At 39.5% G+C, this 18,278-nt stretch overlaps 1 protein-coding gene across 12 annotated transcripts in view; it reads left to right on the top strand.

Moving 5' to 3' along the window:
• The window catches only part of MAST2 (microtubule associated serine/threonine kinase 2), a 139,480-nt gene that overhangs the window by 84,148 nt on the left and 37,054 nt on the right, over positions 1-18,278 (top strand). For 3 of the 12 annotated variants that reach the window (XM_039319745.1, XM_039319735.1, XM_039319742.1), the window contains 6 exons: positions 4,894-4,969; positions 6,771-6,791; positions 8,605-8,683; positions 9,586-9,740; positions 11,420-11,495; positions 12,238-12,447. In XM_039319745.1, the coding sequence (XP_039175679.1) occupies positions 4,894-4,969; positions 6,771-6,791; positions 8,605-8,683; positions 9,586-9,740; positions 11,420-11,495; positions 12,238-12,447 (617 nt within the window). Of the gene's footprint in view, positions 1-4,890; positions 4,970-6,770; positions 6,810-8,604; positions 8,684-9,585; positions 9,741-11,419; positions 11,496-12,237; positions 12,448-18,278 lie in introns of those variants that run through there. The other 9 variants (XM_039319740.1, XM_039319734.1, XM_039319741.1 and 6 more) reach the window with 7 other exon arrangements.

Below are 18,278 nucleotides of genomic sequence, written 5' to 3'. Positions count from 1 at the left end.
CCTCCTCACCAGCTTCTTCACCCGACCGCACCCCAGCGCCTCACTCTAACGACAAAGCGCAGGAGGGCATTTGGTCGGCACAATTCCATGCATTCATGCAGGATGCATTCTCCCAGTTCATGGCTTCTAAGGGACAAGTGGCCTTTCACACACCCCGTAAGGGTCGGGCTAGGCCACCCCCTACCAGCACCTCTGAAACTTCCTCTCAACTGGGAGAGGGTGACTCAGTGGACCTCGACATGTCAGACATGCCCCTCTCGGAGGACGAGGAGACGGCACCTGAGCAGGCAACGAGCTCTGGACTCTTTAACCCAGCGCTCCTAAAATCACTCCTGGTAAAGGCTGTTTCCACAGTCAACCTAACATCAGTACAGGATGAGAAGCCCTCAACAAGCAAGGAGGCCAATCCTCTGTTTGCCAAAAAGGTTCCACAAGATAAGTACATCCCATGTGCGGAGGTCTTCATGACCACGCTGGAGGAACAATGGTCCTCACTGGCAAGCCCACCGGCACCAAACAGCGCGGAAAGAAAGCTTTTCAACCTATCTCCCTCCTTCTCTAACATGTTAGAGGTTCCCACTGTCGATAACCCATTAATCTCATTATTTTCTACCTCCGCGATTCCAGGAGACATGGCGGAGGTCTTGAGGCCTGAGGAGAAGAAATTTGAACACTCACTCCGGCGTTCCCATATGGCTGCAGCCTGGGCGGCCAGAGCAGCCACTTCCTCATCTTTCTTCGCGAGGGCCAGCATCATGTGGCTGAGGGAACTGCAAGGCACGGTGCCTCCAGACCAGGTCAGAATACACCAAACATTGGCCAAGCTCCTCGCGGCCTCGCAATTTGTCTCAGACGCTTCACTGTACGCAACAAAGTATGCGGCTAGATCCATTGCGGCCACAGTGGCCTCACGTAGGCTACTATGGCTCAAAAATTGGAAGACAGACCTGAGGTCCAAATGGCGTCTTTCGACGTCCAAATACAGTGGAGTAGACCTATTTGGTTCCATTCTGGACCCACATGTCAGCGAAGGCAGAGACAAGAAAAAAATCCTAGTACACCCATCAAAGAAGTTAGACAGGAGAGGCAGTCAGGACTTCCGGAGACAGGGTTCCCGCCCAGGAAGCCCCTGGGAATGGAGGCAGCCCTTTCGATCAGGGCAATCCTGGGACTGGCCCAGAGGCTCACGATCCTTCTACCCCAGACAGGATCGAACCCAGGATCGCCAGAGCCCGGGAGCCAGGGGCCAGTTCCAGTCCAGACGCCCATATAGGGGAGCGGGAGGCAGATCCTTTAAACGCACCAAGTGACGCCAAACAGGATACTCCCATTGGGGGTCGGTTAGGAAATTTCATCAGGGTCTGGGAGCAGACCACGACCGACTCCTGGGTCCTGGAAACGATCAGACATGGCCTGACCTTAGACTTCTGCTCTCCCCCACCAAACCGGTTCATCAGATGTCCCATCTCCAGAAGAGCACACAAGACGAGGCTGATAACTTCGGCTATAGTCCACCTCCTGTCAATTCAGGCCATAGAGAAGGTACCAAAGGAGGAGGAGGGAAGAGGATTTTACTCTATCCTCTTCGTCATCCCAAAGACATCAGGAGGGTGGAGAGCAATCTTGGACCTGAAGGGCCTGAACTATTTCATAAAGTACAGGAGGTTCAAGATGCACTCCTTAAAGTCCATACTAGCCAGCGTCAGGGAAGACGATCTACTATCCTCAATAGATCTCACAGAGGCGTACCTACACATCCCCATCCACCCCAGCTACCGGAAATTCCTCAGATTTACCTACGCGGGGCGACATTACCAATACAGGGCATTACCCTTCGGACTGTCGTCAGCACCAAGGGTATTCACAAAGATCTTAGCTGTACTAGCGGCCCATCTCAGGTTGATTCCGGTTCGCGTCCAGTTTTATCTGGACGACATCTTGATTCAGTCCAGATCTCGGGAACAAGCAAGGACAGATCTCAAGACCACAATCCGAACCCTACAGGGGCACGGATTTTCGGTCAATCTAAACAAGAGCCACCTCATTCCCTCAAGGAGACTGCAACACCTGGGCGCGGTGATAGACACGTCACAGTGCAGGGTATTCCTTTCCCAGGAGCGACTGATCAGCATATCCAAGCTAATCCACCAAATTCAAAAGATCAGGAGAGTGCCCTTGCTACAACTCTCGAAGCTCCTGGGGAAGATGATATCTTGCATGGGCATCATCCCATGGGCAAGGCTCCACTCGAGGGAGTTGCAGTGGTTCCTCCTACCCTACCAGAGGAGGAACCTCAGCACCTCCAACAGGAGTGTGCTGGTACCAGCACAGGTGATGAAATCACTAAAATGGTGGCTATCCCCCATGACACTCAAGGGGAGCATATTCAGGGAACCGAACAGGGTCACGCTCACGACAGATGCGAGCCTGTTCGGATGGGGAGCCCATCTGGGGACCCAGATAGCACAGGGCCAGTGGGGTCAAAAGGACCTGTCACACAGCATCAACTGGCTAGAGCTCCGGGCCATACACCTGGCCCTCCGTCATTTCTCACACCTAGTAACGAGGAGACACGTCCTCGTGCTTACAGACAATGTAGCAGCCAAGGCACATGTAAACAAGGAGGGAGGAACGAGATCAGTGGAACTAATGAAAGAAGCATTGGTTCTGGCTCGGTGGGCAGAAGCCAATGTGAGTTCCATCAGAGCGGAACACATCTCAGGGGAAACAAACACCCAGGCGGACTCCCTGAGCAGAGCCAAGGTGGACCAGTCGGAATGGCGTCTGGACCCGGCTCTCTTCGAGGAGATCTCCCGGAGGTTCGGACAACCGCACCTAGATCTATTTGCCAACCACAAGAACACACAACTCCCCAGGTTCTTCTCCAGATTCCCGTCCCCGGGATCGGAGGGAACGGATGCTCTCAGGTGCCGGTGGCCGGCGCAACTCCTGTACGCCTTCCCACCGCTGCCACTAATACCGGCAACCATACGCAAGATGATCCTGGAGGGCGCAGAAATGGTCTGCATTGCCCCTCACTGGCCACGGCGCCCGTGGTTTGCCGACCTCGTGGACCTTTCGATATCACCTCCGTGGAGGATTCCCCCGGACAGGGTAAAACTCAGTCAGGGCAAGCTTGTACACCCAGATCCCCAGTGGCTACAACTAGCCGCTTGGCATTTGAGCGGCAAAGCTTAACTAAACAATCTTATTCTGCAGGGGTGATATCGATCATACAGGCATCACGAAGGGCGTCCACCAATAGGATTTACGACGCTACATGGAAGGGATTCTGCAGGTGGTGCGCTTCGCTTCACCTAGACCCGACCGCAGTATCTATCCCCAATATCCTAGACTACCTATTGGAGGGTCTTAATAGGGGCCTGTCAGTCAATACCATCCGCAGACAGATTTCGGCCCTCTCAACCGTACTCTCCTGCGACAACTTAACTTCCCTAGCACAACATCCAGCGATTAATGCCTTCTTAAAAGGGGCGTCTAACACAAAGCCCCCAGTCATACACAGGTACCCGTCCTGGAACCTGCCTAGGGTCCTTCTAGCCTTGACATCTGCACCCTTCGAACCTCTTGAAACATGCTCACTCCATCACCTATCACTGAAGGTAGCTTTCCTTGTGGCAATTACTTCGGCAAGGAGAATTTCAGAACTAGCAGCTCTGTCAGTAAGGAAGGATCTGTGTACCTTTTTCAAAGACAGGGTCGTTCTTAGACCAGACCCGACCTTCATCCCGAAGGTAAATAGCACCTTTCACAGATCTCAGGAACTTACGCTTCCTGATTTCTGTCCAAGACCCAAACATAAGCTAGAACACAGATGGCACAAGCTAGACGTACGGAGAGCACTGTGTTTCTACGTGAAACGCACCTCGGCTTTCCGAAAGACTGAAGCATTATTTGTGTCCTTTCAACCATCAACTATGGGAAAGAAGGTATCTTCTTCCACCATAGGCAGGTGGATCAGAGCCTGCATAGCGCAGGCCTACGTCTCACAGGATTTGCCAGCACCCACTCAGGTGACTGCCCACTCAACTCGGAGCGCAGCCACATCTGCGGCGTGGCTAACGCAAGCTCCGGTGGAAGAGATTTGCAGGGCCGCAACCTGGTCCTCACCTTCGGTTTTCATTCGACACTACCGTTTAGACTCCCTAGCAGCAGCAGACGCGGCTTTTGGCAGAAGAGTTCTTCAACAGGTCGTATCTGCTCAGAGTTCGGTAGCCTAGACATTCCCTCCCAGGGGGACATGAGGGCTTTGGTATGTCCCATCCATTTGGACTCTACAGTCATCCTGCTGGAGAAGGGGCGTTGTCTTACCTGAACGCCTTTTCTCAGCAGGATGATGTAGAGTCCAAGCCCACCCAGAGGATAGGTCTAGGCAGGGATATAATAAAGATATAATAAAGAGCTGCAATGTTAATTCCAACAAAGTTTCTCGCCTAAGTCAAAACTGGGGTCACGCCCAAAGGAAGGGGTGTGGCCGAAGTTTTTACCCAGTCTGCCAGGCAGGAAGGCCGTCATAGAACCCATCCATTTGGACTCTACATCATCCTGCTGAGAAAAGGCGTTCAGGTAAGACAACGCCCCTTTCCAGATTGGCCTAGCATAGGTCACATAGATTAGATCCTGATTAAATCATGTAATTCATAGGACTTCTAAACCATGACATTTTCCATTTGTGTTCCTCATTATTTTGTTTTTAATCATTTATTCTGGCTTCTTTCTCACCAGAAAAAGTTAGAGGAAATAGAATGGAACACAGTGATTAATAATAATAAAAACCATAAGTCTGAAAACTGTATGTTAGATTCACATTAACTATAATATAGAAATAGTTGTAATTGTGGTTCAATACCATTTTTGTATGTTTTTAAGCAGGTGGAAGTCCATTGGATAGTCCCCGAAATTTTTCTCCAAATGCACCATCTCACTTTTCCTTTGTTCCTGCCCGTAGGTATGTATGAGTGATTTTTTTCCATTAGTGTGTGTGTGTGTGTGTGTGTGTGTGTGTGTGAGAGAGAGAGAGAGAGAGAGAGAGAGAGAGAGATCACTGATTCATTAACTTTTACCATTGTTTTAAAAATAGTTTGTTTTAAAATATCACCTTTAATGTATATGTCGGATATAGGATTCCAGCGCATGTACAGATATCAGAACATTTTAGATTCAGAATTCAGATCGGACCTGAATTTTGGCAGAATTAGAATATTGCACGCTTGATGTATTTACCATTATTTAACTCAGTTCTTTTGAATTGCTATTAAATCAGTATTGAAGAATATTGTTCAAGATAGTTGTGCTGGTTGAATTTGGCTAAGGTTCTCTAATCTTGAGATATGTTCATTCTCATTCTCCAATTAATTGAGGATTTAAAAAAAAATCAGTTTGCCTTTAATCAGATATTCACAATTTGGGCCACGATGGCTCCTTTTAAAAGGAAGTCAAGTGTGTCAGTAAGTTTTCCCCTTCAGATGAACTCTGCTTCTATGTTCTTTATTGAGGCAGTAGCAAGTTTGTGGACTTTTGTTATTTTGTAATACATTCAGAAACAAATACATTGCAATATTTATTTTATTCATTAAATTTCTATGGCTGCCCATCTCTAAACGTGACTCTGGGTAGCAAACAATCTTAAAATAAATTGAAAACAAGTCCAGTCAAAAATGCAAAGTTAAAACACATAACAGTTCAGTGGCCATTTGAAGTTATGATGGCACTGAATGAATGGTGGGTACGATTTGACCTTGAAGTCTAGGTACAAATCAACTGGCTCGCACTTATGACCAATTGCAGTGCCCCGCAATTGTGTGATAGCCATTTGCAAATTTCCCTGTCAGCTTCCTCAGAAAGTTACTTGGAAGCCAGGAGGGAAAAACACGAGTCATAAGTCACTGGGATAAGTCTCACGCTTCTCCCTTGCCAGCCACTCGCACACCCCTGCACACCCTCCAAAATCTTCACCATGCCTCCCTTGCACACTCCCCAAACCTGGCTGCACTTCCTTTGACCCTCTCCAGACCTTGACTGTACTGTCAGTGAAACACTACTTCCCATCTTTTTTCCCCCAAAGAAGTTTTGGAGATCATTTTCAGCCTAGCTATATCCTTGAAAATAAAGATGATACTTTCAGTTGCACCATACCAGCTTTCCATTTTCGCTTTGATTAAAACAATATTTTAAAACGTCAGATGGAGCAGGGAGCCAGATGCAAACAAAGGGTAGTATCTATGGACTTATAGGTTTTGGGGATGAAATATTGGGGTCTTCAAATATAATGATTTTTTTCATAGTTGCTACTATTAAATTATGATGGGATGTTATAGTCATTTTATACCTTTGTTTATCTCACTAGCAGTTTTAAAAATCCCATCAGTATTGTTAGGATGTCAGGCTGCTACCATTTGTTTTGCTAAGAAAATACTACTTAGCAATAAATTTCAAGTTTAGTATTTTGTGAGCATACCTGAATTTGGTAATAATGTGAAAGCTGGGCTCTACTTATATATGCAAGGTAAAGATGAATAATTCTCAAAGCTGAGTGGTGGAATTATTTCAGTGTCAGTATAAATCTGATGGTGTACAAATCTGATTATAAATCTGTCATTAAATAATATGTTTCTTTTTCTTACACTGCAAGTTCATCCATAGAATTGTTTAGGATGTTTAAAGGGATAAAAATAACTATTTGATAAATGTTTGCAAATGCTCTGTATTTTGTTCCCATTTTTATTGCTGGTACTGTTTCTTTTACATAGCCATGGACACAGGGCAGACAGGTAAATGGTACAGCTGATGTAAGTTGTATGCAGTATGAATGGAAAGCTTTTGCATGTTGCAGTCTCAGTGAGCTCATGCTTTCATAACCCATTTAGGCATGTCAGCAACACTTCTTTTGACCAATTAGAATGAGTGACAGCTGTCAGCAACACTTCTTTTGACCAATTAGAATGAGTGACAGCTGTTTTTTTTTAAATTTATGACTTCTATTGTAAACAAAATATTGCTGTTCCTCTAAATGTTATATTACACATCTCTAGACATATCCACTTAAAAGAGAAATAAACTTTATTCAATTCAGAAGTAAACCCAGAATTAAAATACCGTAAATGCTGGCGTATAAGGCGACTTCTGCGAGCGCTGAAATCGGCGCCAAAGACGGGGGTCGTCTTATACACCGAGTCGTCTTATACGCCGGAAATACTGGTAGTTTCCGGCGTGTAAGACGACGTTCTAGGAATGCGGCCCGGCTATAAAGACGGGGGTCGTCTTATATGCCGGGTCGCCTTGTATGCCGGCATTTACGGTACTTAGGAATAATTCTGGGAGCTGTATTATATTAATTTAAATTTAAATCAACTATAAAATGTAGCCTCAAACAAATCAGTATCATGAAAACAGTCATATTGGAGCAGCAGGTTGCTATTCTGTTTTACCACAAGTGAAAGGTTTACTATCAGTAAAAATTTTTAGGAGAAGTTAGTGACTAAGGATTTTTGTACCTGAAAGAAAAAGTTACAAATCTAATAACTATTGTTAATAAGCATTCTACTGTATTTCTGCAATTGCTAAGTGAACACTGCTTGAAAATTTTCTGCCTTGGAACTGCTCCTTTCAAAGAAACAGCACTCCTTATGGTTATGTATATTGGCTAGGTGATAAGTTGATCCACTGAACAGAAGTAGTTTTTCCATATGAAAACTACAGGTGAAACATATTCCTTTTTAGTTGCTTTATATATTTCTCTGAATGATGTTTGCTTCGAAAGGGCCCTGAATTTTTGAATTGTGATTTTTAAACATAATCATGCCAAGTAATATTTAATATTTTGCACCATGTTTGTATATTTATAAATAATAATTATTTAGAGAAAATGGATCTCCCTGCAGTATCTCTTTTCAACATTTTTTAAAATATTGAAAAATTATTTACAATACATATCCTTTAAAAATACCTTGTAGACCATAAGAGCACAAGAAGATTTCTGCTTGATCAGACTATAGATGTTTTATTCAGGAATTTGGATTTTTGCATATAAAATGTAACACACAGTGCCTATTTGGGGTTTTTAACTGTAGCATGGATTTTGTAACAACATCTTAAATATTTGTGATCTTGTGCATGAAGCATGAAGGCATAAGTTAAATGTTACGTTTTTCTCCCCTAAATTTAAAAGAAAAATGGACTTGAACTTTAAGTTGTGTTTCTGTATATAGTAGATTGGATGGAAAGTTTGCTTCTGACTTAGTTAATTGGACTTTCTTTTGGAATACCTAAGAGAAAAAAGATTAACACAGCAAAAACTTTAGAAAACATTTGTTTAGAAGACACATGGTTGTTGGCACCCTTAGTATATTTTGTGTAGATATCTGCCACATTGTTCTGCTGTATTTATTCTCTGGTTCAGCACAATTTGCAAGTGGCAAATTGGATTTTTAACTACACTCTGATGGCATTTGAAACTTAAGTAGTATAAATTACATTAATCCCCTAACTCCTGCGTATGAATTATTTAAATAGGTAATGTATATTATTTAAATTTATATGGTTTTAATAACATTTTAAAATAATATTGTTTGTATCTTTTTCTAGGACAGATGGGCGGCGTTGGTCTTTGGCCTCCCTCCCTTCATCTGGATATGGAACCAACACTCCAAGTTCAACTGTTTCAGTAAGTTCATGCTCACTGTGTTGATTAATGAATGATTCCAGGTTCTTTTCCTCCTGATAGCTAATGGAATTTGAGATGTTTTGGATAAATATTTCTTTTTTTCATATTCTGTCAGAAATGTATTATTTAACTTCTCAAAACACTTTTGAAGGGAATTTCACAACCGATTCAGATTCCAAATAAAAATATATTCTGTATTTCCTTCATAATGAAGTCTCACTCATTCTGTTATATTATTCATTTAAAATATATTAACAAAAAGCACTTGACCTTTTGATCATAATCCTAGTTCAATATGTTAATTGAACTAGTTAAATACTGAAAATTTATATAAGATACAGAGAATGAAAGTACAAGCTACACTGACTCTCATGGCAAGTCAAGAAATCCTAAAACGTCTCTCATATTTATAATTTCATTTAATGATTCCTAACTTTTTATTATAAAAGGAATTTTCTTTGATTCCAGATTACCATCATGTACAGTATCCTTAACCTTCCTTTTATGGAATTTATTACAAGTGTAGCAACAATACTCTATAGAGAGTTTCTGAATAAATTATTTCTACAGTAGCTGATGCAGGCAGATGATTTTCTGCTTTTCACAGAAAATTTGTTTGTTTTTATGAAAAGTTTTGAAATAATTTAGAATCAAAGTTGCTGGTTTCTGGTCGTAGATCTGTTGTGGCATACAAAAAAACCCCCTTAAATACTTTTCAGGAATGACTTTGAATTTTGTTCTTACGCATCAAGTCTTTTTTCCTTTACTAGAATGATTACTCAAGAACAAATATAAGATACATGAACATTTGTATTTTTTTTCTCCTAGAAACAAATCATTATGTATTTTTGTAAAATATTTGCCTGTCCTTAAGTATTCTCTTGCATACATTTTGTTCTTAGTCATCTTGCTCATCTCAGGAGAAGCTACACCAGTTGCCCTATCAACCAACAGCTGATGAACTTCACTTTCTGACAAAGCACTTCAGCACTGAGAGTATCACTGACGAGGAAGGAAGGCATTCTCCAGCAATGCGGCCTCGATCTCGTAGCCTGAGGTAATCCTTAAACCCTTCATTCTTTTACTTAATTTTCTGCAGTATCCTTGCAAGAAAAATTACTTTTGTTTCACTCATTAATTGCTGCAGTATCATCATTCACATGATAGACTGCATGGTTTGTATATAATTTCAGATTCATTCCTTGACATTCACAACTAGAACTGAAAAAAACTCTTGTTTAAATTTTTGAAGAACAGCTGCCAGACTCAGTGGGCTAGATGGACCAATATAGGTCTTGCATCTACAGTATATCTACTATATTAGTCTCTTGGAATGTCTGGAAAGCCATTATTCATTACATTCATTATTTTTAGTAGTATAAATTAGATAAAGTTGAAATCAGCGCAAAGATCACTTTTAATCCCGGAATGGGACAACCTGCTATAGCCAACTCCCTGTGGCCACCTCATCGTGGCCAACTCTCCACAGCCAACTCACTGCGGGCCAATTTGCCATGGCCAGTTCGCTGCGGGACAACTCGCTGCAGGACAATTATTTAAAATAAATTTTCAATTATTTCAATTATTTAAAATAAATAAAAAATTATTTTAATTTTTGTCATTCATATTTCATTTTGTCTCTTCTTTTGCATCTGTTCTTTAATGATTTTATTCCACCGTTTCTTTGATATTTAATGATTCTATTCCACCATTTCTTTGATACTAGTGTAACTCTTGTCCCGCAGAGAATTATACTGTGGCGAGGTGGCCATGGCGAGTTGTCCCATAGAGAGTTGGCTGTGGCAAGTTGGCCGTGGGAGTTGGCCATGGCAAATTGTCATAGACCCCTTTAATCCATATTATTTTAAATTGACCTGACTATTGGGTAGGGAAAGGTTAAAGATTAGAAATATTTATTTTACCAAATTTATTATGGCCATCCACTCCAGTAGGTTGAGTGGCTTACAAAAACAAATAAGCAATTAAATACAGTTTGAAAAAGACATGTAACAAATGTGGCAGCCTGGAGTAAAAACAATCATACCAGTAAAAACACAATAAAATATACAATTGGGGCTATACAAACATACTATCCCCAGGCCTAGGAAATATTAAAATATGTCTAACGGAAACATCTTTATATTAGATCCTAAATCACTTTTTTTTGTTCTAAGGGAGAATAACCAAATATTTAAATATTGCTGAATTATTGTTGAATTCTCCATATTGACTAGAATGCCTAGGAATGAAATTCAGCAACAATGGATTTTATACATGAACTACTTTTGCCAAAATTGTATTAACTTGTTATCTACTTGTGAGAGCCAATTTCCTAGGAACAGAAAGACCCAGATTTTGGTCATCCTTTAGGCATGCAAGCTGGCTAGGTGACCTTGATTACGTTTTCTTGACCCCTTGGCTGGGAAGTAAAAAATAATTGACTAATCATATTAGTACACTGTAACTTTCAATGAAGAAACTTCAACAGCAACAACTGTATGAGCCAAAAAAAGAAGAAGATGTGGCTGTTTTCATGAGTCTGAGAAGAATGCTGCATATATTTCAAAACATGTCTTCTGAATTTAAGCTAAAGTATTATGTAGTAATTCTGCATACAAAATTTATGTAGCTAATTGGTTTATGAAATATATAATCACGCTAAAGTGGATGATATGCTCAAATAGTCATACTGCCTTATGTTACAATGCTTTACCCCTCAAATCTTTTGGTTTTTAGTCCTGGTCGTTCTCCGGTGTCCTTTGATAGTGAAATTGTGATGATGAACCATGTATACAAAGAAAGATTTCCAAAGGTAAGAAGGTACCCTGAGCAGTCTGAGGTTTTTTTTTATATCCATTTAGTAGGAATAATAAAAATATATGAAATTAAAAAATATATGATATAAAGGACCTATATTGCTAAAGCAATACTAATATTCACATTGGAATTATTTAAGCAAATTGAAGGTTTACAAAATAGTTATAAATATTTAAGATAAGAAAGCATTTTCATCAAAGAAGATGACTGGAGCTGTCTAGTGTTTAAAATGTATTTGCAAAAGGTTGTCAGTTAAGAATCAATGTGTGCCAAAATATAAATTGGATTTTATCTGGTATATAAAAATCTCTCTTAAAGTCTATTTGAAAGATAAAATATGTTTATAATTCTAGATCCCATACTTTTTAAAAACGCTTAAGCTTAAAATTTGAAGTCAAACTTTTCCATCCTTAGCAAGATAGGATGCTAAAATAAATGAAAGCTTGTAAAATATAAAAATTATATGCACTCCCATTATAGCTCTCTCACATTATAGGGTGTTTAAACTTTTCTGAAATGATGTTTTTTATCTGTAAGTTATAACTATATAATATAATATCAATAAATTTAATGTGAATGTTTACAGTGATAATAGAGAACAAAGTTCATTTATTTTCTGTAGGCAAAATTCTTAAATAGTCCAATAAGGCCCATTAATTAGGTTTAATATATTTAATTAAGCTCATATGTTGATTCATTTATAGCAAAACGGCGGTAATTATTTGACCCATTTTTAGGCCACAGCCCAAATGGAGGAACGGTTGGCTGAATTTATTGCATCGAGTGCACCTGAAAATGTGTTGCAATTAGCAGATGGGGTCCTAAGCTTTATTCATCATCAAATTATTGAGTTGGCCAGAGACTGCCTGGATAAATCACGTGAAGGACTCATTACTTCTCGGTACTTTTACGAACTGCAGGAAAATCTTGAAAAATTGCTTCAGGATGTAAGTATGTCAACAAATGATTTAACCCTTTCAGAAATGTTGGAGCTTGTTAATTTAAAATTATAGAAATTAAAGTCCAGTACTCTTGGACAAGGTGACCCTCTTGATGACCACCACAACCATAATTCCGGGCTCAGTTATGATTGTAAATCACGGGCTAGCTGTATTATCCCAGATTCATCATCATGAAGTCTTTTGCTCCCTAATTCATCTTTATATTTTATAAGTTTAAATATGAGAGAATGGGTACAATCAAGCCATATGAATTCAAATTTAATAACTTATGGGAAGAAAGAAAAAACACTTTTAAAGATGCATATGCTTGTTATTGTACAATGCTTTTATGGGTCACAGTTCATGGTTGTGCATCCAATGGACTGTAATCTACAAAGGTTCTGTGATAATAAAATTAATATTCTTGTGGTTTCAATGGAAGATTCAAAGCTGAAATTTCTCTCTGAAATTAATCCCACATCAAATCAACCACCTTTAATTGTGGTTGGCTTTCATTTATTTTCTAAAGCCTCCAGAACACAATTTGTTGATGTAAGGGCTAAAACTCAATAAGGCTGGAACCAACAGTTCTCAACTTACAGAATACTGTCAAAAGACAAGGCAAGTGTCTATTGGGTCAGAAAGGCAAGAGATAAAATTTGAGGGATTAAATTGTGCATAAATATATCAGATTAATTGGCTTCCTGGTCCAGGAGCGAGTACAGTTGGTGCTCAAGATGAATCTGTGGAAAGGGCTATGGCTGCTACCTGCTCTTTAAGCAGGAGTTATGACTCTAGGAAGACCCCCCCCCAAATTGCACACCAACTTTGACTGAGGAAGTGAGGCTCCCTGTACAGAGTTAAAGATGGAAAAATCTTGGTCTTGCCAAAGTGGAGCCAAAGCCTGTTTTTCTGCACCCAAACTTCTAGATCCTCCAGGCACCAGGAAAGGGAAAAAACTTGACAGCATCACCTCATTGGGCCAGGACTGAGTTGCACAACTGGATGTCATCAGCATACAATAATACAATAATTTCTGTGCTGATGAATGGCTTCATGTAATGTTAAATAGGAGTAGTGAAAGAGTACCTCACAAAGCAGGGATCTCAGGCTCAATCTCTTGTTCCCCTCTGAACGCTGTTTGGAACTGCCCTGGAGAAAGGAGGAGAAACACCATAACACTGCCTATCAGACCCCTAAGTTGGTCCAAAAGGATATCATGTTTTATGATATCAAAAGCTGATGAGAGATCAAGGCGGATCAGGATGGCTATACTACTGTATGCTGAGCTTGCCAAAAGTTACCAACCAGTGTGATCAATGCTATCTCAATTGGACTTGAATCCTAATTGAAAGGAGTCCAGAGAATCTGCTTCTCCCAACACTTTCTGGAGCTATAGACTAATAACTTGCCTTAAAAAATGAAGTTTGAAGACCTGTTCAATTCTGTTGGTGATGGCCAGTGATAGCGTCTTAAGAAAGAGCAGACAATTGTCTCTGTCAAGGCAGATGCAGCTATTTCCTTCTGTAGAGAAGCATTCATCATTGGATGGACCTAGTCACCTGTCACCTGTCAGGAGACTGAATTAATCAGAAGGAAGAGGGAGCTAAAGCATCAGTGGCTAAACTCAGCTCTAAGAAACTGTTCCAGTTCATCAGGTGGACAAAACTCTGATTTTGCTGCTGAAATGAGATTTTCCTGCCCTGGAATCCGAGCCTGAGGATAGAAAATGTTTAAGAGTGGCATGAGATATGTTGTCAGAGAGGTCTCCCCATTGACTTTGCTTGGTGGAAGCTAGCTGGGAAGGTTATAAATGGGGATCACATGACCCTCTCGTAAATGCATGCCAGTTGTCAAGTGGCTGAATTTTGATCATGTGGATGCTTTAACAGTTGTAAGTGTGAAAGCCGGTCATAAGTCACTTTTTTCAGAGCTATTGTATCTTTGAATGGTCAATAAGAATTGCTATAAGTCAAGGACTACCTGTAAATTGTTTTCTGAATTCGCATTAGCTAAGGAAAAGGAGAATAATATATAAGTCGAAGATTACCTGCATTCCTGTTGTGATTCAGATATAATATTTCCAAATCTTTTGAAGGATGGGCAAGAAAAAGCAAGTATTTTGGAAACATTGAAATATATTTTTCAAAGATCCTGGAACACAGGGGAACTACTAGAGGACTGGAAAAGAGCTGATGTAGTTCCCATCCTCAAAAAAGGAAAAAAAATGGATCCAGGAAATTACAGACCTATCAGCCTGGCCTCAATACCTGGGAAGATCCTGGAAAAGATAATCAAACAACGAATCAACGAACACCTAGAGGCAAACAAAGTCATTACTAAAAGCCAACATGGGTTTGTCAAAAATAGATCATGCCAGACAAATCTTATTTCATTCTTTGACCAAGTGACAAAATTAGTGGATCAGAGGAATGCTGTGGACATAATTTACTTGGACTTCAGTAAGGTATTTGATAAAGTAGATCACAACCTACTGCTGGCTGACCGGCCGTACTCAGCGAGTGGTCCTCAATGGAACTGCATCTATATGGAGGGAAGTGTATAGTGGGGGTGCCCCAGGGCTCTGTTCTTGGCCCAGTGCTCTTCAACATCTTCATCAATGATTTGGACGAAGGGATAGATGGGGAATTCATCAAATTTGCAGACGATACCAAGCTGGCAGGAATAGCCAACACTCCAGAAGACAGACTTAAGATACAGAAGGATCTGGACAGACTTGAACACTGGGCACTAACTAACAAAATGAAATTCAATGGTGAAAAAAGCAAGGTTCTACATTTAGGCAAGAAAAACCAAATGCACAAGTACAGCATAGGTGGCACCATGCTCAATAGTAGTAACTGTGAGAGGGACCTCGGAGTCCTAGTAGACAATCACCTAAATATGAGCCAGCAGTGTGCCAAAAAGGCCAACACAGTGCTAGGCTGCATTAACAGAGGGATAGAATCAAGATCACGTGAAGTATTAATACCACTTTACAATGCCTTGGTAAGGCCACACTTGGAATACTGCATCCAGTGTTGGTCACCATGATGTAAAAAAGATGTTGAGACTCTAGAAAGAGTACAGAGAAGAGCAACAAAGATGATTAGGGGACTGGAGGCTAAAACATATAAGGAACGGTTGCTAGAATTGGGTATGTCTAGTTTAACGAAGAGAAGGACAAGGGGGGACATGATAGCAGTATTCCAATATCTCAGGGGCTGCCATAAAGAAGAGGGAATCAAGCTATTTTCCAAAGCACCTGAAGGCAGGACAAGAAGCAACGGGTGGAAACTAATCAAGGATAGAAGCAACCTAGAACTAAGGAGAAACTTCCTGACAGTGAGAACAATTAATCAGTGGAACAGCCTACCTCCAGAAGCAGTAAATGCTCCAACACTGGAAGTTTTTAAGAAGAGACTGGACAGCCATTTGTCCAAAATGGTGTAGGGTTTCCTGCCTGAGCAGAGGGTTGGACTAGATGATCTCCAAGGTCCCTTCCAACTTTACTACTATTATTATTATTTATTTCTTTATTGATTTAAGTTTACTTTGCTGTTTCAACGCAAGTCATGCATTGCAACAAGTGATTATATCTTGGTTTACACACAGTTATAATGTTGGATACATATTTCTCAAGAAAATAAGGCATATTAGTTTAATTTACTTTTAAAAAGTTTTTGAGATGACTTAAATATTTTATACTTAGCAAATGAAGCCCTTTATTATTTGTATCATGAAATTAGAGGACTGTGGGGAAAACTGCATCTTATTACATCTGAGAGTTCTACTGCACTATTTATTCTCTATACAGGATAATATTCTAAATAAAAAGTCTTTTATGTTGGTAGACAACATGTCTGAGCACCTTGACTTATTCCATTAATTTTTAAAGAAAATATTTGACTGGAGAGTTTTTTCCAAAATGTTTCCTTAAAAAAAAAAAAAAGGACTTGGGAGTTAAAAATGACTTCAGTTTCTTTGGCTTTTTTCCTCTTAGCCTTCATATGCCTAGTTTCTACTTAACTAGAAATCCTAATTAGAACTGGGATTTTTAGAAAGGTTTTAACCTGGAAATATGGGTTCTTGTTTCCAGAACTCAGCTGCTTTAGACTGTATCAGCTCAATGAGAAAGTTATGACTGGAAAAGGGAGAAGAGCAATTGTAATTTCATGCCCCAGTGAGTACTGTTAGTGACAGATGAGTCTTTCACATAAGGGAATAACTTTATAATTTATCCATTTCTGCCTCCAGAATGTCATTGAAATTGGCAGCAGCCAGAGTCAATAATTCTTTTTCTCCCCCCCTCTCCTTCCAAAGTGAGTTGGGTGGGATCTGTAATATGACTTACAACCTTCAGGCAAATATATAGTATTGGGAAGTACTAATTAGTACTAAAAGGGAAGTACTAATTAGGTAGCACGCATCATGTTGAGAAAGACATAACTGTCCTTCAGTACCTTCAAAATGCAGGAAAAGTAGGATATATTTTTAGTAAAATATTTGAAGAGATATTCAGACTGATTTGTGAGAAATTAAGACAAATCATACTGATATTATTAAGTGTCCTGAAACTGCAGCCGAGTTATTTTGGATGAATGGCAGCTACAAGTATGCTTCATTACTATGTTTCTGTAGTATTCTATTATTTTTCATCCAGCTAGATATTAATGTTTTGAATAAATGACATGGTTTTTCTTGATATTTTTTCTCAGTATAAAATAGAATAATAATTAAAATTCCTTTTTAAAAATAATAATAATAATAAAAAAACTTTTGACATTACTGTTTTTTTACAATGTTTAAAGTTACTTTGTTTAATATCCAGATTTTGGAAAAAAAAGATTTACTTCTTAGAACAATCAGAACATAGAATTGACACTGAAGATATTGAAATGGCGGATAGCTTCTGCTTTGTAGTATCAGCCATCAACAGTAAGGAAACAAACTGTCAACAAATTGGTATAGTAGCTGTGAAGGCCTTGAAAAAGATATTCAAATGTCATGATATGTCTATACCTACAAAGATCCGAATTGTGCTAGTCACAGGTATTCCCTGTGACACTCTATGGAAATGAAAGTTGGATTTTAAAGAAGTAGGATAGGAAGAATATTGATGCCACTAAACTTTGGTGCCAAAGAAGATCCCTGAGAATACAGTAGCAAACAAAAAAAAATAAACCAATGGATCATTGATCAAATCAATTCAGAGTTCTCTCTTGACCAGGCTCAGATTATTCTTCTTCTGACATGTTATGCAAAGACCACAACACCAACAATAAATAAATAAATAAATAAATAAATAAATAAAAAATCTAATGCTGGGAAAAGTGGAAGAAAAGGGACGAAGATGAGTACCACCAAAATGGACAGACTCAGTTATAGTGGCAACAAGTACACCATTAAGAGATTTGAAAGAACAAATTAGGGATACATCATCATAGAGAATATGTGGTCACTAGGAAATGAAAGTGACTTGATGGCACGTAATCTAACCATTTCTCTGAACAGCTTTTTCTCAGTGGTAATGTTTTTTAATCCCTAAAAACAATGTTTCTTTCAAAATATTAATATGTTTGCTAAATGGAAAGAAAATTTAGTTATTTAGATTTCAGTTCATTTTTATAAGTTCCAAATGAAGATAATTCAAGTAGAATATTATATGATTTTCTGTGCAAAGTGAATTGCAAAATCTATATATATTTATTGTCTTAGGTTGAAAAAACTGTATATTACACCAGCTAGGAACTCTATAAAGCATTCCTGTGACATATGTAAAACTGTTATTGAATGTAAATTTTAAGAAAATTGTCTCTAGACATAAAACCAAAACC

The sequence above is a fragment of the Crotalus tigris genome, unplaced genomic scaffold (assembly GCF_016545835.1).
Source record: "Crotalus tigris isolate CLP2741 ecotype Arizona unplaced genomic scaffold, ASM1654583v1 scf7180000023617.9722795, whole genome shotgun sequence".
Lineage (NCBI taxonomy): Eukaryota > Metazoa > Chordata > Lepidosauria > Squamata > Viperidae > Crotalus > Crotalus tigris.
The sequence above is the reverse complement of the archived record's forward strand: the minus strand, read 5'-3'. Positions and strand labels throughout refer to the sequence as shown.